The following is a 23,982-nucleotide window of genomic DNA, read 5'->3' on the forward strand; positions in this document are numbered from 1 at the left end:
AGAACACAAGGATTAGAACCAAAAGGCTGAAATTGCCCTGAAATGCCTTTTCCCGGGGCAAGTGCATACCCTGATTACACAAACATGGGCTGAAATTCATTTCCCGAAGACTCTCCATCATTGACATATCCAGGTAACCCTCAAATAAGTGGGCTTTACTTCAAGGCTTGCAGATGTGTTTGAGGAGGTAGCCTGTGAATTCATAGACATTTTTTCTTCCACCTAGAGTTCTTTTAATCTCTCCAGAGCTCCCAGAATAGGGATCAGATTGTTCCCATTTCCAGGAAACAAAATTCAGAGATGCGTTTAAATTCTGAATGCTGCCAACATGTGGGTAATTGAGGTGTAGCAGTGGGTGGTTCTCTCGGCAAACACCTGGTTCCTTTCAGTATGAGCTTAGCTCTTGTAAATTTTACTCTCAAACTTCCTTTCCCCTTCCTTCTCACCTTCTTCCTCACTATCCCTACCATATTAACACAATCTTCATTTTCTTTCCAATTACCATTTTTCCCAGGATAGCATTAGACTGTGCTTAACTATTGTTTTTGTTGGGGGTGGGTTTTGTTTTGGCAGATGTTTATTGAACAAAACAAGATGAAAAGGCAAAGTCAGTTGCTTCTGCAAAATTCTGCTCCCGATCAGCAGCTTTTGAAGGCTTTGGATGACAATGCTAAGCTAACACACACATTAGAAGAAGAGAGGCTTCAACACCAACAAAAGGTAAAACAGGATTACTTTTCACCTCATGCAGAAGTCTTTGAAAGCCTCCTGAATTTAAGGAGTGTCATGTATTTGTTATGCTCAGAATTATTTGATATCTTGTCCCCCGTAAGAGTTCACAATCTAAAAACTAAACTTCAGAGAAGATTGTGATTCCCTTCTTCTGGGTCACTGGTAAGACATGAATACAAAACTTGAAGGTTTTTCAGCCTGAAGGCTCTGGTTTAGGTAAGTATTTTGTTATGGATGCCAGTAAAGTGCAATTACAAGCATTAAGTCAAGTTCCATTAAGTGAAGAAGAGATGACAAGAGAGTATTTTGGATGTTGAGTAATATAAAGGGTATTTTGGGGGGATAAGCTAAGAAGACCAGGAGGTGAGAGGTAGGCAGTTCACGTTAGTAGTCTGGTTGCTTGCTAAAGAAATGCATGGGGAAGAGCCAGACATACTGGAGCAGGAAAATGTTAGGTGAATGCTGCAAAGTGGTGTGATAGGATCTGAAGTACTAGGATCTAAACAAATACATTCTTTGAAACTGGACTAGATCAATTTCTAACTGGGAGAAATAATCATTACTTCACTTGAAGAACTGAAAACGAGTTTTCCCTTAGCTTTGAGGCCTGTTCTTAAAACTTGGGTAATAGAGTCGTGCTAGGAATAAGTAGAGTTTGTGTGCTTTCATCAGTGCAGCAATACTAAGACTATATGTAATCTCACATGCTTCTGAATGAGTATTTTGGAAGAATAATTGCCAGTTCATAGAAAACTGCTGTATCTTTGGCTCCTTGAAGTCTGGAGCAAAATGTATATAAATTGGGAATTGATTGCTACTCTGCACCTGAATGCTGCCTCTAAACCTGATGTTCCATAATTCACCCACTGGCATCTGCATGAGTTGAGGCAAGGGAGTTTAAATAACGAACCTGTCAGTGGAAGCAGTCAGTAAGAGAACAAAAATGTCAATGTTCTTGTGCTTCAAAGGGAGAAACGTTCTGAAATTAAATTCTAATTATGTGATAAAAACTTTATAAAAAGGGAACATCTTATAGCTTAAGTACTTTGGAGCTAAAGACGTATTCTAAAGAAGAGATAAAACAAGTTAGGATCGTAATAGAAAATTCTGATATCTCTCAGAAAAATCTGTCCAGCTCTCATTCAAAAATTCTCCTCTGTCTGGGGCTTGTAGTTCACTCCTATACTATAACATCATGTTTTCAGGAATAACTGTGCCTAATGGGTTATTTGTCAAAAGAACAGAAAATACCTCTTATTGTAATGAATGCTATTGTTTGCCAACCGCAGATCAAAGAATTGGAAGAGCAGCTAGAGAGTCAAGCACTGCATAAGGAGATTAGTCGTCTTAAACAGCAACTAGAACTTTTGGAAGAAGATAAAAAGGAACTAGAGCTTAAGTGTCAGAACTCAGAAGAAAAAGCTAGAGACCTAAAGCATTCAGGTAAAATAATGTAATAACTTTCATTTTAGAGGTACAGTCTTGGGGGTGTGAGTGGTGCATGTCTAATAGAACTATACATCTTATGTTTGAGACCCTAGAAGCAAGAGCTTTTGTGTAGCTGAGATCCAGACCTGTGCTTCACAAGACAAAGTATGGCAACTGCCTTCAGAACAGTCGTGTCCAGAATGTGTGTAAAAGAATAACCTTGTAAAACTTCTGTAAGGTATAAAAATACTGTTGTTAGATTGCCCTGAGTCTTACAGATGTATATATACATGCAAATGGGTTTCTGTGTGAAAGACAATCCTTCGTATTCAGTCAGAATGTATCCTCTTACCTTGTTTTCAAAATAAATAAAATGGGATAACTCTGCGCTTTTTTTTTTTTTTTATAAAGATGCACAGTGATTTATCAGACTGTGGAGTCTACATTGTATGAGTTGTACAAAACCATCCCATAATTATCAAGCTACCCAACCATTTAATAGTCTTGCAATAGAAGACACCAGTGAAAATAAAGACATGATTTAGCCCTTCATATTGACATGTGAGAAAACAATTTCTGCTGATGTGAGAGGGTCTGGGGGGGTGTTTCTTTTTGTTTTGGTTTGTTTTTTTTTAAACAGATATTTAAAAGGTAAGTACTGCCTTCCAAGCCCTACAAAGGGAGTTAGCCAAACAAATCCGGTGGGCTTTTATGGCTCATGTCCATGAGAATTATACCTCTAAATCTCTTACTTGCAGTCAAATATTTTGTTCCATGTCAAGTGACTGAAAGGAAAGAAACAGTCTTGCTAGCTACTGTGTGTGTCTGTCTCTAAGATTTAAACTAATGCCCAAAGAATATGGGCAGAAAAGATTCACAGAATATTTAGGAGGGAACAACTGTTGCAGTGCAGATGTTCATACAGTTATTGCTATCAGGATGGTGCCTGGCTTGTCTGCAGCATCCTGTCTATTGAATGAGGAAATTTCTGACCTAATACTCTTTATTTTAAATTGTTTTTAAAAAGGGCCCCTGGTGTGTGTGGCCTCACTATAGGGAATGTGGGGCTATGGCTGGTTAAATATTTGCATGTGCCTTTGCTTTCAGTCCTTGTTCAGCTCAAGGCCTAAGCAGGTGCTAGTTTTAAGTATGATACCTGGTCCAAGAAGCATTTGAGCGCCTGTCAGAGGAGGCCAAAGTCCCTATCCTTAGTTAAGTCTCCACATATAGCCATGCTTTTCTGAAACATATCCTTAAGAGCAGGATTATCTTAAAGCTTGTTAGCAGTCTTGCTTGGAAGAACTGCTTTGTGTTAAGAGTTTTACATTACCCAGCCTTAAAAGTATGCCTAGGCAGCACATGAGTTCTTCTCAGCTGCCTTGGAAAAGATCTAACCTTCACAGCAGATTCCTTCCAGCCTTATTTGTCCTTCAGAAGGAATTTATAAGCATAAAGATTGTACCTGGAATTTAAAGTCACTTGGTTGATTTTTTTTTTTCCTTTTTAAATATAAAATTAAATGTTAAAGATTGTAATTTTAATTTGAATCCATCATTATGAGAACAAAGAACCATCTCCACTTTGGAAATCATATTCTGTACTTCTGCCATAATTCCTACTGTATTCAGAACAATTGCTAAGAATTTTTGCAACTAAAAGAAATCTAAGACTTTTTTTTCTCTGTTTCTGCCCTTCCCCAGTTAATTGCATTTTACAACATTTCAAGTGCAGAAAAGTAATTTCCACATTTTAGATCTGACACAAAAACAGGAGAGAAAGAATCCATTCTGCCCACCGCCCAGTTTTGACCATTTTTATGGGGAAAACCCACACCATCAGCAAGACGGAGATAAGTCTGGAAGCGGAAATTGTTCATTTCTTTCCTCTCTTGTTAGTTCATTCTCAAATGCAACCTCAAATAGACCGTCGCAGGAATGTGATAAACTTTCCTCTGCTCTGTCATTTTATATGAAGAATCCTGTATGAGGGAGAGTGTCAATTTAGTTTCAAAAGTAACTCAGGTTGGAGGTAATTGGTTTAATGAGAAGTCTGTGCATCTAGGACATTGTTCTTGGTAGAAAATGTTGCCAAAAATAGGACTTCCTAGCAGTTGTGTGGTTTAGTCTTGTTGTTTGTTTTTTAGTTAATTAGTAGCTTTTTTGCTTAAGCCATCAGAGTTGTTTTTAGAGCAGATGTGAGAAACCAAGAACTCACTCTAGTTTGTTTTATTGCTCTTGCGCAGTTGATGAACTTCAAAAACGAATACAGCAGTCTGAAAATCCTGCACCACCTCCTCCACCACCACCCCCTCCTCCTCTTCCGCCTCCCCCTCCTCCTAACCCTATACGGTAAGTGCTTAAATCAAGGGTCACAGCATTAATGCTTTGCTGAAGCAGAATACATTACATGAGCTTGCATCCAAGCAGGAAGAGTGTCTTTAAAGAAAAAAAGGCTTTCTCCATCTGTCTTGGGCTCTTTACCAGCAGGACATGCTCTGTGCCCCACCTGCCAACAGACTAACAACCCTGACCAATTTTGAACAGTGTCTGCCCTGCCAAGCCTAACGAATTGTCTCGACTGTGACTTTGAAGGAGGAGAGAAGATACCTGTCTCCTCTAAATTTAGGAGATTATTTTTTTTCTGTTCACCTGATAGCTGTAATTATAGACTTGTGAAATGCTTGTCTGAATCTACTGCTAGGAAAACCCCTTTGAACCAAAGGATATGTTGGATTACTGTGTGTCCCTTCCTGTCGGATACTGGTGATGAAAATGCAGACTCCATTGAGTTCCCACAATTGCTTTCATAAGTTAAAAAGAAAAAAAACCCCAGAAAATCACCACCCCATTATCAAGCAGTTATGGCGAAATTATCAAAATTAAGCCTGATTTTGGCAAAGGACTGTAAAGAGGCTGACCAATATAGGATAGATCAGGCATTAGACCCAAATTAATTAACTAAGCCTTAAAGTGTGCTTCATTAATTTTAGGAACTCAGCTAATCTTCATGTTGTCTGCTTGGTTTTAAAAATAAATGGACTTTGATGACACTTTCTAACCTTCTGTAACAGAAATTCCATACAGGAGTCTTCTTAACTACTGTATTAGATATATGAATAGAGATGATTATTAGGGAGAATTCAGCCCCTTGTGCATCTTGCTTTGTTTTTAGAAATCTAAAGTGAACGTATTCTGACCAATTGTGTTTGGTCTTTTGCTCCTTTTACGTCCGTTAATTCATTTGGCTTGCTTGCTTCATTCTCACTAATGTGTAGCATGAATGAATTGCGTGGGGGGGGGGGTTTGTTTTGTTTTGTTTACATTTGTGCCCTTTACTATTTGGAATAAATAACACTATTCATTTTAAGCCCTATAGTAGCTAAATCGGAGTATTTCCTTCATGCACTGTGACATTTATGGGCGTAGAGGTTGTTTCAGAGCCTAGGCACTGGATGCTGCTTTTTTCTGGGACAGAGTTTTGACCCTTATGTCAGGGAGGTTGCTCCACTCCGTAAGGAGCAACGTTCAGTAGAAAGTGATAGGCCCCACTGACACATCAGATGTGCATAGGAGCTTATACTTGGGCTTTAAGATGAATTGTTTCCTTGCCTGGACTTTTACGTTTTGACTATAGTGAAGGGATAATTATTTGACACTGTAAGAAGATTACAAACTTGGAGTTGGTGAGGAGATACTGATCACCATATTTAAGTGTCCTCTGGAGAATAATACTTCACTTCAATATCTACAGCTCTTCCTTGCTTTTATTATGCCAGAGCAGCTTCAATTTGTCATGTGTCACAATGAGACACTGTCTTTTAATATTCAAATCTTGGAGTGTTTTGATTTGTGCCTAATGTCTGTTAAAAAGAAATAAATTTCTCTGGTGCATTTTGATGGGAGGCATTGTGGGGGGTAATTCAGTACATACATCTGCATTCAAGAACTGTTAAATGAGTCTTTTGTAAGTAGCTGTATAATCAGGTATAAGCAAGCTGTTTGTGTGTCATGTTCATGTTCATTCTAACAGTGTGTAATAGAGGACAGAATGACAATCTGCAGTTTCATTTTCCCCAAAGGTCTCTCATGTCAATGATTCGCAAGAGATCTCACTCCAACACCAATGTGAGCAAGAAGGAGAAACCTCCTCAGCAGGAGTCAGGTATGGCTCATCCTTTCTCAAGTCATGCAGATTATTCACTAGGTACTGCAGATAAAGCTAGTGAAAATGAACTGTGGGTACAGACAGTGATGCAAATGCTTATAATTGTCAACATTAACAACTGCTATCCCTGTCCCAGCATATTAATCTACCTTGCAGTCCAGGAGTGTGATTGCAGCCCCGTCATATGTGCTCTGAGATAGGAAGCGGTGTCTTTGGCATTGTAGCATTGGTACTGCAAGCTTCCTCAAGATCCTTAGCAAATTTGCATAGCCCTCGTAGCCATCTGTGGCACAACTGAGCTGGTGATCAGCATCCAATTTATTTTTTCCAAATGGCTTTTAGCATGAACAATCTTTAAGGCTGCAGATCAAAAACCTTAAGGGAAGACCTAGCACTTGCTGTAACTGAAAAAAGTTCATATCGTTCTTCTTCTGGCTCTCATGCTTATCACATATGTCACTAAGCTGAATTCATTCACTGATGTGGCAGAAAAATTTATCTTTTTTTTTTTTTTTTTTTTCCCCTTGGGGAGTGGGTGGTCATGTTTATTATAGGCTCACAGAAAGACTTGACAAGGTAAGCTCTTAGCTGGGTATGGTGATGTGCTGGGTGAGATGGACGGGGAGAACAGGATGGTTTAATTTAGGCCCCATGCTGTTACACTGGGTCCGTGCAGCTTGTCGAGTCGCACCCTGGCAGTTTGGAACTGCCTGTAGTAGTTGCACTATAGCAGCGTTGAGAGGCTCAACCTGTGCCTCTACGTGGAGATACTACAGCATGTAGCTGCAGCTACAGTATGTCCAGGGCTTTGCACTTCCACAGCATATCTGGAAGAGGCAGAAGAACAAACCTAACAAGCATTAAGCTGAGAACAGGTTATATACAGGATAATACAGGGAAGTTTCCAACTTCTGAATGGCTTCTTGTTTGTGATTTCTTCTGTCCAGAGCCTCTCCGCAGAGCTAGTTTGTTAAATGCTTCAGTTTTCATCCCTCAATTCATATCTTAAGAAATTACCACTCAGAGTTGACTGTTAATGCTAATCCTTTAATAATACTGAAAAGCTAAAACAAAACGGAATCTTGCACTAAGGTGGCTCTGCATGCAAAGTAACAGCTGAAATTGCATTTTATTGTTGTTAATGGAAGCTGGAAACTTAGTAGGTTGAGAACAGGAGTTAAGTACAGATTTACAAATCATCATGAGTGCCTGAAGAGTCAGGGCTGGTTAGACAAGTGTTGCCAGTTAAATAACCAAGGTTTTCCTTGCTCTTTCTCTCTTCCTTCTGAAACAGCAGGAGTTTGTTTGCAGTGAATTGCTTAACTCAGTTGCTGCCACTTAAACAAAGAAGGGGGCTGCAGAAGGGAACCTGGCTGAAATTATAGGTATAGGATATAACTGTTAAAGAAAAAATTGCTGTTAGAAGACTGTAATGGTATGTAAGCATGGCTGGATTGTTGAATGGGACCAACAGGCAGATAGTGGGGGAAAAGAAGTATTAGTCCTCCCATTTTTCCAGTGAGGAACTGAGGAATGGGGTGACTTGGGCAAGTCCCTGGGGGAATCTTTGGGAACTGGTTACCAGTCTGAGAGAAATAAGGTTCTTGGTCTGGGTAAAATAATTAGAGAAGTGACCTTGTACTGAGATCTCTGATGAAGAGTCAATCTTATCTTTCAGTAAAAGTTCAGTTATGTTGCCTTCATTTATCAAGTTTCCTTACCTTGAAGCGTCCTAGATATTTTGATTACACCTTTTTGTTGAGACTGTTACAAACAGTGATTGCAGGAAATGCTATGAAATTCACTGTAAGTTCTCTACACCCCATTCTTTCATTATTTATTAGCAAACTTTAACAGTTCTGACCTTTCTTCAATCACATATAAACTACTGCTTCTCTTAATAGTTGAGCTGTTCTTAAAATAAAAATAAAAAAGGGGGAAAGTTCTTTCTTGATCTAGTTATTATATCCAACTTGAGGCTTGTTTTGACCCTTGTTAAGGACTTAGAATGAGTGGTTTCTATCCCATACCACCAATTAAGCTTTTATATTTGAAACAGCCTGTTTGTGAAATTAAAGCCTGACATTAAATCGGCTTACAATACAGAAACTGCATTTCTATGAATCATCAATAGTACCCTGACAAGTGAGAGAGCGAAAGTCTATTTAAAATTCCTGTTATATAAGGTACAACATTGCAGCTTTGAATAGCGTCAACCATATTTCTCCATGTATTTGCTTTAAGTAGTCTTTTTTTCTCCCTTTTTGGTATGGCATGTTAAGTGTCTTTTGTTACATTATCCAGAACACTGATAAGTTAACAGGTATTGTTTAGGTTCATCACACAGCTTCTCGTTTTATCTGAGTATTTTGCAGTCCTGATACTGAATCTCTTGAAAATCAGCAGGTTCCTTTCATGGTATTTCAGTTTTGCCCTTTAACTCAGTACAGTATTCTTTAATAGTGTGGTTTTAGTTCAGTCTGATATGTTGGTCTATCATTCCAGCAAGGTTCTTAAACCCATATGAAATATGAGGCACATTTGGTAGTCCTTTAATGGGCTGCATACAGGCCTTGCCATGGGGCATTATCAGCTTTCCTGTGTCGATGAAACTGTGGAAATTTCTGCTGAACCACACTGAAGAGATACAGTGGAAGTGGGGCCATATTCTTCCGTCCTTGGTGCTTCAGCCTATAGCACTGAGCTTTTGGAATTCTCAAACAGGAGCTTTGCATTTTTCAGGATCTGGGCCCTGCTTCTGTCCAAACGTCTGCAGGCACTGCAGGTTTGGCGTTTGCGAAGTCCACGGCTGGATCCTCAATGTGTGTAGATTGGCATTTTATCCTTGAAGAGCTTGTGACAGTTTAGCTGATAGCAAAGATCGCTAATAGTGCTGAATCCAGAAACTAGAATTGCTGATAACTAGAGATGAGGTTGCTGGTTTCTGCTACCACGTAGAAAGTGGGAACACCTTTTAGATGTACGTAGTGTAAGGTAAAGTGCCTCTGTGGTGGGGAAAATTAAGAGTAAGATAGTGGTCCTGTAAGAAAGAGCCTGTGAACAGCCCACTTATGAGGAGAAAAATAAGCCTATATATTTATGCTTATCATTTACATTTTTAAATAACCTGAGAAAAAGCATGGATTTGCATAGTACATGAGCAATATACATCACACATACAGGTAGGAAGAACTACTGCAGGGAGTATAACTAAGTACATTGTATATGCAAATGCCATTTCATCATTAAAACTCGTTTATGGTTATGGTAACTGGCTATGTATGGCAAGCAAGCTGTTTAGGAGGCTGTTTAACATGTTTTTGTCTTTGGACTATTTCTCTGTAGTTCATATCTGGAATGTGATATGCTCTCTGATTTTTGGAACAGGCGAAGAAGTTACGGATCTGAAGAGACAAGCTGTTGAAGAAATGATGGACAGAATTAAAAAGGGAGTTCATCTGAGACCAGTCAACCAGTCAAGCAGACCTAAAACAAAGGTTTGGAATAAATAGCAGAGCAGTAATATTAGCTAAGTACAGTAATTTACACTGAAAGTAAATCAGGCTTTCTGTAGAACATTCAAAAGAATACATTTGCCTCACCTCATTTGCTTTGCTTGATTTTGAATAAAATGAATTGGAGCAGCATATATCTGAAGAACAGAAAAAGAAGTGAAGCCAACAGTAAGTAAATAGAAGCCAAGTTTCTTGGACACAGAAAGGAACTGAAAGCAGGCATCTTGTAAACAAACAGCTACTGCACTAAAACAACTAAAAGCACAGAGGGAATAACTGAATTGGGTAAAGGGGGTGATCAAGAAGTAGACTGTATTTAGCAGTATTTCTTCCTTTTATGCAACACAGCACTAATACATGAATGTTGCCACTATAAAATATTTCTTACCATCTTCACAAAAGCATAATCTTTCTTTATGTATAGGCTGTGATTTGCTGTGTTACAAGCTAAGACTCTTCCCTTCATCTATATAAGAAAATAGATTGAATGTTAGCCATGTGCCCATGAGAGGAGAGTGCAGAGGAACATAATACAACTGCACGCCTGTGCAGTAGACCCTTGTGCGACATCTGTCTTCGAGTACAAAGTCTGTCACGGTCCATTTCACGTGTTTTTTAACATGCGTGTGTTGTGTTTGTTTACAGCCAGAAACACCAAAGCCCTCTGAAAGTGCAATGAAAGAATTAAAAGGGATTCTGGTAAGAAAACTTGTAGTTTATACTTCATTTTTTTCTTCTCATTGAGCTGATGGGGCCTTCTGTGCAAAATAGCTGAGTATTTGAAAGTTCTGCGTTAGTGTTTTGGTTTGAAGCTGTAGAGCAGTTTTGGAGTGAATCCCCTGATTCCACTTTTGACTTTGGTCCGACTGAAAGATTGGTTTTGGCCTTGCTAACAGAATTTATTTTGGAGAAAACTAGCCTGTTAACTCTGCTCCAGATTTGTATGTTCCTGCCACTAGCGGGGATGTCATGGTCTGCACCTGCCATAGATCCTTTGGAAACTTTCCAAGTACTCACAGTGGGGATGCTTAGGGAGGGAGAGGCAGCTGAATAAATCTAGTCCAAAGTAAAGCCCCTGAACTGCCCATACAGTAGATGTAGGGTTCTCATCATCAACTGCTGTGAACTCCTGCTCTCTCCTGAGGCACCAAATTTCTTGTTAGCACAGACATAGCCTAAATAGAGCAAGAGGTCTCTAGTGTGTCTACATTTATATGTAGAAAAATTGATTATGAATAGCTGTCCACATACCCATTCGTCACTAAATAAAAACATGAGGCTTGTGTTTGGTCCTGCTCAGAGCAATGTGCTATTTGCTGCTGGTCTGTCCTTTACTCCTATTACATTGCTTATTTAACTGGTTGTTTCTTTTGCACAAGTGCTAAAATTGTATCAGTCAGAAGGAGCTGTAGTTCCTGCTCCGTGACTTCTGTGACCCTGAAGCTTTTAAAGTTGAAGTGCAACTGTGGCACATCAGGTGAAATTTTGCCTTTGTAAGGTGAAATATGGTGAAATTCTGCCCATATCGAAGCAAAATGCTTCACATCCATTCCACAGAAGGTAAGGCTAATCATTCTAATCATCCATGATAGCACCTAAACAGCCCTTATAAAAATAACTTCAGTATTGTGTTGGGTGATGCAAGACGGTACAGCAAAGAGTGTAGCCGCAGCCTGTGCTGTGATTTAAAATCACGAGTGTGGCACCAATGACATGTTAAACTTACTGTTCTCCAGTCACATGAAAGCAGGGGAAGAAGGGAAGAAATGATCTAGAGAGCCCCCAGACCTTAATGCTGAGCTGTAATTAGAGGAACACGTAATTACATGTGGAGGTAAATGGAAAAGGAATAAAATGCAACACAGAGATTGTGTTTTAAATGGAACTCCGTAAGTATATGAATAGTTTTATATGGTGTGCTGTTTGGACCGGTGAGGGTTGTACTCAACGATCCTGCCGAAGGTCCTTTCGTTTTCTAATAGCTGTTTTATTTCTTTGACACTGTATCACTGACATCAGGGGAGACTTGATTATGTACTTCAGAGGGAGCAGAAAGAAACCTGCAGTCACTGTACTTCTGCGTCTAGCTTGTTGCTTTTGAGCCCTTCAGGATATTTGCAGTATAAGACAAACTATGTAAAATCCAATTCCAGTCTATTCTTGAGACCAATCATTATGCACAGTCAGACAACAAACATGGGGGTGGGATGTGATGGAGTAAACATTTGTTGTTACTATGCTAATTATGCATTTCATGTAGACCTCCATATAATTGTTACCAACAAAACACATTTATGTTCCGTAAATTGCAGAGTTTGAGTGACTCCGTTGCACAAGTTGCTTTTGTACGTGTATGTTTGTACAGATCTGGAGCGTGCTATTCATTAATAATGTACCTGCTCAGTTAAATTTCAAATAGTTGCCAAAGAAAATATTTTAACTTTTGGGCGGGGGTGAAGAATTAGTAGCTGAAAGTAGTATAGCTTTTGCAACTTGTGATGCCATTTCTTTTTGTCATTTGCTGTTTCTGCTCAGAAGTTATGTGCTTGTCAACAAAAGATGTTAAGAATATGTTATTTATGCTCTGGATAGATGCTATATGAGAAGTTTTGGAAGCCTGGATAAATGGGATTCCTGGGGATTCCTAAAGATGGCAAGACTCAGAGGGAGAATGAAATAGCACATGGGTCCCAAATTTTCAGTTGCATTATAAACATTTTGGGGAAATTTTACAGTCAAGTGGGTGCTGATCTAGTAGCTGACCCTTGTCAGTTGGGAAACGCATGTAGTATGTGCTATGTGCATGTTAAAATGTGGGCAATTTGGGGAGGTTTCAGGCTTTGATCAAAGCCTTTTTTTATTTCCATAAGAAAGTGCTGCTGGATTTGCAGCTTAGCTGACACAAAATACTAACCTTGGCATAAGGCAGTAATAGCATGGATTTCTATTTTGTATGTATAAAAAACATTTCAACTTGAGGTCTAATCTTGTGCGGAAGAGAAACCATGAAGTATGTGGACATAGGCTCAGGTTTATGCCAGAGCAGCTAGATCATAGGTTATAATAACATGCTGCAGTTGCAGCTAGTACATACTGACTTCTGCAGATATGTGTGCACACCAGGGTGCAGCAACACAGGACCATGCTAAAATATAAAATATGCTGGAGCAGTAAAATATGGATCCTTGGCTTTTTGCTAATAGAGGTTAATTATGGGCATGATAACGCTCTAGCAGTTTTTTAAGGTCCTTTAAATATTAAGATGGAGGAAGTTGGCAGTTCCCTGCAAACATCAGAGTTTGTTCATTAGTGATCCAGAGCATCTCTCTTAAGCCTGATACCAGCCCTCTAAGGTGTAGGTAAGTATGGTTAATCCCTACATCAGGAAATCCAAGTAAGGGGAGGAGTGGTGAGCCAAGCCCCAGGTGCTCTCTGTTGTACTAAAGAGAGAGCTTCGCGCACTGCTCTAGAACTGCAGTTGCTTTTCTGCCATTTAAAAGGTTCTCGCATTGTGCATATGGGATATTTGGCAAGGCATAATATATCCTCAGAGAGCTTTTCATGCCTGTTTTTTGCTGTAGGAAACATTGAACAAATCCACTAGTTCCCGAAGCTTAAAGTCGCTTGAAACGGACAGCAGTGAAACAGAGCTGGAACGAGTTCTGCGACGCCGGAAAGTGACCACTGACCAGGACAGTGGCAGTAAGTGGCTGGACTTCTTTGTACTCCTCTTCCTCTCCCTGCATTAAGTGACTCTTGAAGCTTTACTTTCTCTTCCAGACCATTGCCATTTCAGCCATTATGGAGAACCCTGCTTACTTCTACAGTGACTCACTTCGCCATCTTACCTGTCGCTTTTCATCCCCATTTTCTCCAAGAGATGCCTCTGTCAGGATTTTCTGCACACACAGCCACATGTACTGTGGTGGGTTGACCCTGGCTGGACACCAGGTGCCCACCAGAGCTGCTCTGTCACTGCCCTCCTCAGCTGGACAGGGGAGAGAAAATATAATGAAAGGCTCGTGGGTCGAGATAAGGACAGGGAGAGATCACTCACCAATTACCATCACGGGCAAAACAGACTCGACTTTGGGAAAATTAATTTAATTTATTACCAATCAAATCAGAGTAGGGTCATGAGAAAATAAAAACAAAATCTTAAAACACCTTCCCCCTTCCCAGACTTAACTTTACTCCCAAATTCTCTACCTCCTCCCCCCCCAGCAGTGCAGAGGGATGGGGAAGGGGGGTTGTGGTCAGTTCATCACACGTTGTCTCTGCCGCTCCTTCCTCCTCAGGGGAGGACTCCTCACACTCTTCCTCTGCTCCAGCGTGGGGTCCCTCCCACGGGAGGCAGTCCTCCACGAACTTCTCCAACGTGAGTCCTTCCCACAGGCTGCAGTTCTTCACCAACTGCTCCAGCGTGGGTCCCTTCCACGGGCTGCAATCCTTCAGGAACAGACTGCTCCAGCGTGGGTTCCCCACGGGGTCACAAGTCCTGCCAGGAAACCTGCTGCAGCCTGGGCTCCTCTCTCCATGGGGCCACAGGTCCTGCCAGGAGCCTGCTCCAGTGCGGACTTCCCATGGGGTCACAGCCTCCTTTGGGCACATCCACCTGCTCCAGCATGGGGTCTTCCACGGGCTGCAGGTGGATATCTGCTCCACCGTGGACCTCCATGGGCTGGAGGGGGACAGCCTGCCTCACCATGGTCTTCACCATGGGCTGCAAGGGAATCTCTGCTCTGGTGCCTGGAGCACCTCCTGCCCTCCTTCTTCACTGACCTTGGTGTCTGCAGAGTTGCTCTTCTCACATATTCTCACTCCTCTCTCCGGCTGCAATTGCGCAGTTTCCTTTTTCCCCTTCTTAAATAAGTTATCCCAGAGGCTCTACCACCGTCGCTGTGGGCTCGGCCTTGGCCAGCGGTGGGTCCGTCTTGGAGCTGGCTGGCATTGGCTCTGTTGGGCTTCTCACAGAAGCCACCCCTGTAGCCCCCCCTACTAAAGCCTTGCCATGCAAGCCCAATACATATACATAGGTACCTCTGTCCTGCCTGGGGCTCAGACATTGTTACTGGACTTAATAGTCTGAGCCTACTGTGAAAATAGTCTTGAAAGTAATGGTAACCAGAGAAATGAGGGTTTAGGACTAATGTTTTGAATTAACCTCTTGTGCAGAGCAAGGGTCTGCAGTTTTTAAGCTGTGCTTTACTATCATCATCAATAAGAAACTGTTGATGTTCTGCCTGGTTAGAAACACAGCCTGTACAAGTGTAAGTCCATGCCATAGTCGATGCAGATGTGGCTGGTTTTAATGTCACTGTATGGTTTTAGCTTGGACTTTGTAGATAGGCAGTTCACTGACTACTTTTAGTATAAGAACAGGCTTTTTTGTCATTGCGCTGGCTCTCACTCCAGATGCACTTCAGGCTGGGAGAGCACTGGCAAGTTGTGACTTGGTAGTGCTGTGTGGGCAGCAGGACTTACCATCCCAGAAGGCAAGGGGGTTGAGTGCACGCCTGTGTCAATATAGCAAGCCCTGCAAGTGGTACAAGAAAGGGTTAATCTTGGCGGGGACAGCAGAAACTGCAAATACAGTGTTTTGATACTCTCCATGCACTAGACGCTGTTCGTTAAAATTCCATTTTGATTTCTGCAGTTAGCTTGAATTCTGCTGTGTGTATGTGTTGTTTCTAGACCAGTCAATCCAGACAACAGAAGCATTAAACTTTCTTTGGGTTTTAGGTCCCACTGGAATCTTGGCCACATCAGAATCAAAATCTCTGCCTGTGCTAGGTTCGGGAGCCACTGCCGCACAAACAGCGTTGAACAAGAAAGACCTGGAGACAGAATTCACTTCCAAAGTACCCGACTCAGGTCCTATCTCTGACCAGCTTAAGGGTGTTGCGGGCTCCAAGCCTACATTACAGTAAGTAGAATATGGATTTTTAGATATATTTTAGTACCAGATCTGTTTAGCTGGTGCATTTTGAAAGTGATTTAATATCAATTTTGGTTAACAGGATAAATGTACAGTCTGCAGCTGTTTACCACCGACTCCTCAAATAATTTGCAGTCTCACGTAGAGGTAGAAATTGAATTCTCTGCTATAAAGTTCTTTTCCTTTAAAATCTGTAAACATTCTTCAAAAAAATTTTATCTTCTCTGCCAAAAAAAAGAACTCAAGAGTTTTTGAGGTATAGCAAGGTTGAGGTTTTTTTCCATATCCTGAAGAGGGATGACAGTTATATAGTTAACTCTTGATTTAAAAAAAAGGTAGTTCTAGCACAATATTTAAAAAAATAGAATCATGTAAGTCATATTGGTCTGTATGCAGGTGTGCAGGGCAGTTTCAGTTGGACCAAAACAAGTCCTGACTATTACTCTTAAATGTTTGTTGGTAAAAATTCTGAATTAACTTAAAATCTCAAGATTAAGATTCTTCCAACAACAAAAAAAATACCCCAACAAAAAAAACAGTTAGTGCTGCATTTGCACAGATGGGCAGAAGAATCTTTTGTCATAACAGATTGAAGACCCAACATGCCAGTTAAGCATCAAAGAGTTAAACCTGCTTCAGAAATATTTATTTCAGACAGATCCCGTGGAGGATTGGTTTGTTTTACAACAATACCAAGCTCCTTTTGAAATTAGGCTGTGCACTTGCTTCAATTCCCTTGCCAGGTTGCTTGTCAGTTTGTCACTTCAAGAAAAGGAAATAGATGCGAGAAATCAGATCGGCAGAATATTGTAATCATGGCTAATTAAACCTCTGATTTCCTGCTCTATCAGTTAAAAAATACCACCAGTACCGATTCTAGCAAGTCTCCATTGCTTGGTTCAAAGGAGTAAGTCACGACAAATGAGCTGGAAATTCAGTTCGCATCTATTTTTATGAACTGATATTTACTTCACTCTCCTGCAGGTACTTTTATCATTTATTTTTGAATGGATAAAGAGCCCAATTTCCCTTTGTGCTCTACAGTTTTATTTAATTCGCACCGAGTTTTAAAAGCAGAATGCCTTTTCCAGTCATATGTATTTTCCCCTTTTATTTAAGTATCCTTAGAAGAAAGATAATCTTCATTTTAATTTAATCAGAAAGATGAAGATTTGTTCAACAGTTAATTTGACATGAATAATGCCGTTGCATTTTCTTGACCTGCTACCCTGACAGAAAGGTGAGGTTGTTCCTGAAAAATACCGTGTTTGTAGTTTGTGGATTTCTCCAATTTTGAACAGATAACCTTAATCAGAAAATACAGCAACTCCTATCACCTTTTGTCTACCTTTATTCCACCAAACTAAGTGGAAATTGCATTTACAAGAAAGGAAATGAAATAATTGCAGGCCCAAGGTCTCGCAGAATGCGTGGTGAATTGACAGTGAAAAGGATCTTGTGTTGACAGTCGCAGTTGTTATGTGTTATAAAAGCATATGTGAAGCTCAATTTATTTCTCAGCTTGCCTATTCAGTGACATCCTAAAAGACACATTTCACTTTATTTTATCTGTTTAAAGCATTAAAACAAATGTGGTGGGCCAGATTCCTTAGTGCCGCAGGGCTTCTTTGCGCCGAGTCACTGGTGTAAACCTGCCTAATTGGAAAGGCTCATCGTTGAGGATGGTTTTCCAGCGAGAGAGAAGTGCTGGGGCTCTCATACTCTTCAGCCAGTGGGCTGGCAGGGAGGAGCAGAAATAACCTAGAACCATGTTGAAGTGCAATTACTTTTCTTTTTTCTCCTGGGTCCTGTTTGCAGCAAAGGTTGGTAGGAGCAGCCTCCAGACTCCACGGTGTGTAAGCGCTGTTTTAAAACAGGGCTCATTTGAAGCAGACAGCAGAAGGAAGTTCGTTTGTCTAACATGTCTGACAACTTGGCTCTGTAATGAGGCAGTTTTCAGGGCTTCCCTGGATACATCTATACTAGCAGTTTAGTTTGGATGAGCAGAGCACTTCTGAAGCAGGTCTCCCTATTGTCCCCGTTTGCTATGCTTTGATTTGTATCCTGGAGTGGTCTTAGTGCATAAACTGGATCCCTGGATTCATTGGATGAGTGAAACTAAACCAGAAGACATGATCCAGCCTTTAACGGCGGGCCTGCTGGCCACACGAGAGCTAGTTCAGTGAATAACCCCCCTGCAACGTGTGTTATGAGGACACTGGTCTGAAGCACAGGCTGTTTACCTCTACACGTCTGCTCCTGTTGCACCACGCTATTTCCTGAAGTAGACCGTGTTAACTAAACAAACAGTACGCTGCTTTGACCGGATACCCTAAATGACAAAGGCATACAAAAGATTTATTGTGGTGGCTCTTCTCCTTATTCATACCTGAGGTAAAAGGATGCAGCTGTCTCATCATTTGCAATTCCTTGAAATCTGACAAAGGTGTGACCTGCTTCAGCTGTTTGCAGCAGCCAAGCAAACCTTTTATAGCACAGTAGAGGCTTGATTGCATGTCTCATAATTACCAGGTGTCCCTTGCAGTGCAGTGTTTATTCTTTTTTCGTCACCTAGATTTTAATGTACAGCTTCCTACAGAAAACCTTAGGGATAGCCACGCATGAGATATTTCTCTTTGCTGCACCATCCATTTACTAAGGTTTGTAATGTGAAGGAGGAGGTAATACTTACAGACATTTAAATGCGAACAGCCCTATTCATCGTTCTTTATTCGCACTGAGTAACAGTTGTGCACACCCGTTCTCATGGAGAAAGAAGGTCACGTCTTTGAAAAAGACCCAGCCTTGAAAATGTATCTGTGAACAATACGTAGACAGAAGTCAGCTCATCGAGTAAAATCCTGGATCCTCCCCACTCCTAAGTCAGTGACAATCTCACCTAAATACGCACGGGGTAAGGAATTTCAGTCTTTGGTTGAAGTAGGACTCCACACGTTACTCCTGTGGTTAAGTCTTACCAAAGCACTGGCCTCCAGCTGAATCAGCTGGGCCACTCGTGTGAGTTGCCAGAGGGGGGGTTGCGGAAAAGGCCTGTACCATTGACACATACGGGTTGATTCTGAAATTTCCCCGTAATCAAGCTAAGTGATGATAGCTCGGAGAAATTAACTCAGAAGAAAAATCTGAGTTTCGAACCACTAGGTGAGGTGTTATTTCAGTCCAGGAGGTTGTTGGAAGAAGGGTCTGAAGCCGTTAAGCAGATGATTTGGAATGTGTGAAGATTCGCTGAGGTGGTGCTGAGGGGAGGACATCAATAATGTGTGTCCTATAGAGAAATTGAGGCCTTACCTCAGTATTCAGGTAACTTCCTCTGTAAATCTTTTCCCAAATGTTTAACCCAGCGTGAGTGTAATTCTGTGACAATTGCTGAGAAGAGAATAGGTGACAATTTAGTTCCCTTGGGAGCAAAGAGAGTTCCCGTGACTCCCTGCGGTGTGCAGACACAGAAGGGAAAGGTGTGTCTGGCTCTGCCCCTGGGTTTTGGGGGATTTTTTTTTTTTCAAGCACTTTGTAAACATTCTCTTTCTGGGCAGCAGAGTTCTCCGCTAACAGAGTGAACCACAGAGAGGGTTAGTCTTAATCTGATGATTTTATACAATTAAAGGATTTGTCCTCCTTCTCCTGGCTGTAATCTTAGTACCCTTGAATCATCTACCAGCTCTGCGGGAAGCAGCTCAGCCTCAGCTAGACAGAACTGCAAAGGTTTTCCAGTGCAGCTTGAACATGGGCAATTTAGTTTGAACAACAAATGAAGAAAACAGTGGGATGTTCTGGAAGTTTGAGGTCTCCTCAATTTTAACTATTTTAAAAGCTACTGTCACACATTCTCCTTAGACTGTACTTTTTGTGTGCTCTCTCAGTGCAGGTAGAAGCTCTCCAAGATTCTTCATTTAAATGAATTTGCCAATCTTTTTGAGCATTTTCAGAAAAGCACCTAAAAATGGGAACAATTTCCTATGGCTTGATCCAGCATGCTCGAGAGTGTCTGCAGTTCCCTTCTGCTCGCTGCTACGTTGACCACCTTTCTACTCAGCTAGATTTAGCAGGGGCATTCCTGAAATGGAGAAGGTTTCTTGCACTTTCTTCACACATGTCTAGTGCTGGTACTATCAGAGCAGGGAACCAACAGACCAATTCACTACAGTGACCAAGTAACTGTTTCCATTCCCTGTAGTTTCCTTTTGACAAATACTGTAGTGTGATGGAATTTTTTGTTCATCGAAGACTTTCAAGACTTGGAATTGGTGTATTTTTTACTATTGTTCAATATTAGCCTTTGGTCCAGTCCGTTGTATTCCCCTGCCTTGTTAAAAATTCTGAAATATTTAATGAACGCATCTACGGCTTTTATTCTCAGTAAGAGTTTTTGACTGAGGATAAAATTGACTCACCTCTTGTGGCCTGGCACACAACAGACAGACCACGGTGGCACTCTGCCGAGCTGAGACCCCTGTACTCCTGTGCAGGCTGACACCATGGGCTGGGTAGTCCAGGTCAGAGGCAGGACAGCTGAGCTGCTGTTATTTGGCAAACCCTCCGAGTATGGTAGTTTGGAAAGGACGCAGTGGTTGGAGTGTGAACTTTGTTGCGCGAGTGATGTTTGTCCTCAGTTATGGGGATCTTGTAGGAAAATGGGAATGCTGGGGTCAGGGCGGGTGGTAGTTAGGCAAATAGCAAGCTATGATTGACGTGCAGGCATGGATTTTAAGCGTTATGAAGAAGCAACTGGTGGTGAACAACTGTCAAATCAGCTTAATGCTTCAAAACTCATCTTTTGGGGAGTAAGGAATAGCACTGGTGGAGTTTTATTTTGGTTTTGAAAGCAATTTTGCTTTGAAGAGAGATGACAGCTATTTCAGCGTCCTAGATTAGGGAGCTCACTGCAAGATGAAGTATACTAATTTGACACCATGTTAAGTGTTGGCTTCTCTAGCAGAAATAACTTCATTCATACCAGCTCAGGCTCCAGGCAGAGTATCTACATGGAGTCTCCCATGCCTATACTATGTACTTGCAAAACCAGTCTTTGCTGGAATAGGTTTTTGCCAGTATTTTCTAAATATGCTGTAAAAAGCATGGATTTTCCTACACTGTTTTCCTTGAATGGTTTCCCTCAGCTTCTGCTTTTACATATTGTTAGGAAATTGGATGGGACTTCATCCAGTAAAATTTTCCATGATATTTACATAAAATTCTGCTTTCTAATGGAAACACATTACAGTGATTTCATGAATAGAGCACTGAGCAAGGTTAAATAATACCAAGGTTATAATATTAACCAGAGGAAACAAAGAAAATCCAAGTCACAGTTGACAATCCAATCCTTAGTTTGTCCTTTTGTACTCTTACTGTAAATTATTTACAAAGGGCACAGCAGTACTAATTCACCAACGGCCCGTCAGGCGTAACCCTTTATTTTTACATCTTCTGTAGCTTCTGTAAGTATATAAATGGAATATATTGCTTTTGATACTCTTATAAGCAGTCCTTCTCAGTACTGCATGGGACTTTGCATATCCCATAAAATTAATCTAAAATGCATTTATCATCTAAGGCTGGATTTCACAGTACAGATTTTACGTGTGTAGTCATAAAAATATATGCAGACTTACGACGAATTATGTATGAATGAGTACAATAGAACTAGATTCTCAATTTCTGGCTTAAACATATAGTTGGACGAATAACAAGAATACTGATAACAATATTAACAATCTTAATGAAGGAAGAGCTTTGCATAGAGCTAAATGCAAATACCTTGGCTGGATAAATTTGTCATTGTTCAAAACTGTGGCAACTATATCTGTACTAATTGCTTTTCTCAGCTTTATTTGTTTTTTATTTAAACAGCAGCAAAACCTGTTTTTTGCAAGGGAGCACCAAAATTATGTTCATTCTTGCACTGAAACTTTATTACGCCTGCATTCTGCTCTTGACAAACTATTGAAAATGAGCTATGAATACCTGATAAATAGGGTTAATAATTTTTAACAATACCTCAGCTGTAACAGCAGCACTGTCAGGCTGGTGCTGCAACAGTGTAAAGGATTTGAAGAAGGGAATGCTAGTACAGCGAAGTCTGAATAGTAATTCTTATTTTTATGCTTGAAACGCTGATTTAATCACTGGTTTTCTCCACTAAACTACTTTATATCGACATCTTTCATTTTTCTGTCCTTTGAAGGTGGTAAATATGATTGCCGTTTTATCCATTTTTGTTATAAATGAAACAGACTTCAGAGCGTTTGGCTGTGCATCAGTTGTTGGAATGCTGCCATACACTAATGCAGACTCCCCACTGTGAGCCCAGTGAAGAATTATACTTTGATTCACCAGATTGTATTAAATAGTCCAGCTGTTGGGATTTGAAAGATAGTTACCTCCAAAGTGAAATAAAAATGAACTTGGCATTTATGGCTTTGACCATTTTTATAGTGTTGGGCAATCAGCTTTTCAGAGGTAGCACTTTTTAAAATAACCCTCTTCTGGTTACGCTGCTTTAAAAAGTTTAATTTGCTGTAACATTCAAAATACCCCACCTTGTATTTTCTGGAATGATTGGCAACTTTTGCATAAAATAAGCATTATTTTCCTTATGAAATCACTAGCTTCTGATGGTAATCAAATGAGTCTGAAACTGCATCTATTAGCGCCAATTTCTGCATTAATTAACTTATATGAAGTTCTAATGTTAGAGACAATTCTTGTAATTAAAGCTTGAACATGGAATTTCATTCGCTATATCCAGTGCTTCGGTAGCAAGCTGAGTAAATTCTTTCTGAAATGGAAAGTGCAACAACTGTTGTTTCTGTGATTATTTATTTGTTTTTAACCTGTACATTTACTCTCTCCCCGTCAGGTGGGAGCCAGAGCATTCCCCGCCCCGTGCTCTAATTGTGGAGTGGGGTGACCTCTTTTTTCTTTGTCATTTTCTCTAGGACAAAGACTGTCACAATAAAGGGCAGTTCATAGCAGATGGATCCAGTAGCTGAATTTCTTTCTCTGGCTTCCAGTTGATTCTACTTTTTCCTTTCAAGGGTGTTATCTGAGCAGTATGGAAGGCCGTTCCTTATGAGTAAGCATGAAAAATTAAAAAAAGAAAAGAAAAAAAAAAAAGGTTCTGGAGCAGCAAATGCGGTTGCATTCAGCAGCTCTACAGTTAGGCTTCCGGGGAGAGCGGAGCCACGCACCCACTGGTGCACGTAGGACCTTCCTGCACTACGGATTTTTGCACCTGTCCGGTTCGGTGGTTGTGGCTGTATCGCTGCGGATACATCCTGGGTTCATACCACTCTGTAAGGCCCTGCCTAAAGATGGGCTGAGCACCCGCGTGTGGCTGCCCTCTCTAAGCATGCCTGGTTACGTACCCTCAGGCGCACGGGGCCAACAGGCTCTGGACAGCACGGTGGAGGAGGATAAGCCCACGCTTGGCAGCTGCCTGTCTGCCCATACAGCAGCGTTAAGATGGCACAGGAAACACCCCGATCTGTGACTTGTTCAGGTCCTGCTTTCCCAGTGTTTGCCTCCTCCTCTGCTGGTGCATTCTAGCTCATCTAAGGATTTGCCTGCACGTTTTCGACACTAGTACAAAGCTTTTGAATGTAGACAAGTGCTTTTAGTGTTTATAGCATGATGCCAGCCTCGACAAATAACCCTGGTGTCTCTGACCTTTCCTTCCTCTCTCCCCTCTCAGAGGGCCTTTTATCTGCAAGAATCCCTGCACTGCAAGCAATCAAGGCGTAACCCCATTTCTGCGGTACAGAATGTAGGTGTAACGCCCTCTGTATTTCAGCAAATCCAGTAGGTGAATGTGCAGAAATCGTCTGCACTTGCTCCCAGTGAGACCTCTAGCAGCCTGTTGGTGCCGAGCCACGGCGGAAAATCTGGTTACGCTGCCTCCACCTCCCTGTCATCCGGTAGAGTGTAGGACAGTGAAAGCCCTGCGCAAGCTGCTCTGGGGTGCAGGTGTGGAGAAGAAGCCATGTTCTCCTTTCAGGCTGCAGGACTGTTAGCCTGCAGACTACAGGAACTGGTAGCATTTTCTTTGGGTGCAACTCCTCTGTTGGACATGGGGGAACCTAAACCCAGCTCCAGGATGAGCAGAGAGAAAACAAATTCTTTAAACTGATTCTTTCATAGTCTAAGGATTTTTTCAGTGCTTTAGAAGTTTGTTTTTCCTGTTAG

At 41.1% G+C, this 23,982-nt stretch overlaps 1 protein-coding gene across 3 annotated transcripts in view; it reads left to right on the forward strand.

Annotated features, from left to right (window-relative positions):
* The window catches only part of SHTN1 (shootin 1), a 66,731-nt gene that overhangs the window by 42,305 nt on the left and 444 nt on the right, over positions 1–23,982 (forward strand). For 2 of the 3 annotated variants that reach the window (XM_075504474.1, XM_075504477.1), the window contains exons 9-16: positions 574–720; positions 2,022–2,175; positions 4,403–4,508; positions 6,239–6,321; positions 9,712–9,821; positions 10,485–10,538; positions 13,421–13,541; positions 15,582–15,765. In XM_075504474.1, the coding sequence (XP_075360589.1) occupies positions 574–720; positions 2,022–2,175; positions 4,403–4,508; positions 6,239–6,321; positions 9,712–9,821; positions 10,485–10,538; positions 13,421–13,541; positions 15,582–15,765 (959 nt within the window). The remainder of the gene's footprint in view (positions 1–573; positions 721–2,021; positions 2,176–4,402; positions 4,509–6,238; positions 6,322–9,711; positions 9,822–10,484; positions 10,539–13,420; positions 13,542–15,581; positions 15,766–23,982) is intronic. The other variant, XM_075504476.1, reaches the window with a different exon arrangement.

This window comes from Mycteria americana, chromosome 6 (genome assembly GCF_035582795.1).
Source record: "Mycteria americana isolate JAX WOST 10 ecotype Jacksonville Zoo and Gardens chromosome 6, USCA_MyAme_1.0, whole genome shotgun sequence".
Taxonomy (NCBI): domain Eukaryota; kingdom Metazoa; phylum Chordata; class Aves; order Ciconiiformes; family Ciconiidae; genus Mycteria; species Mycteria americana.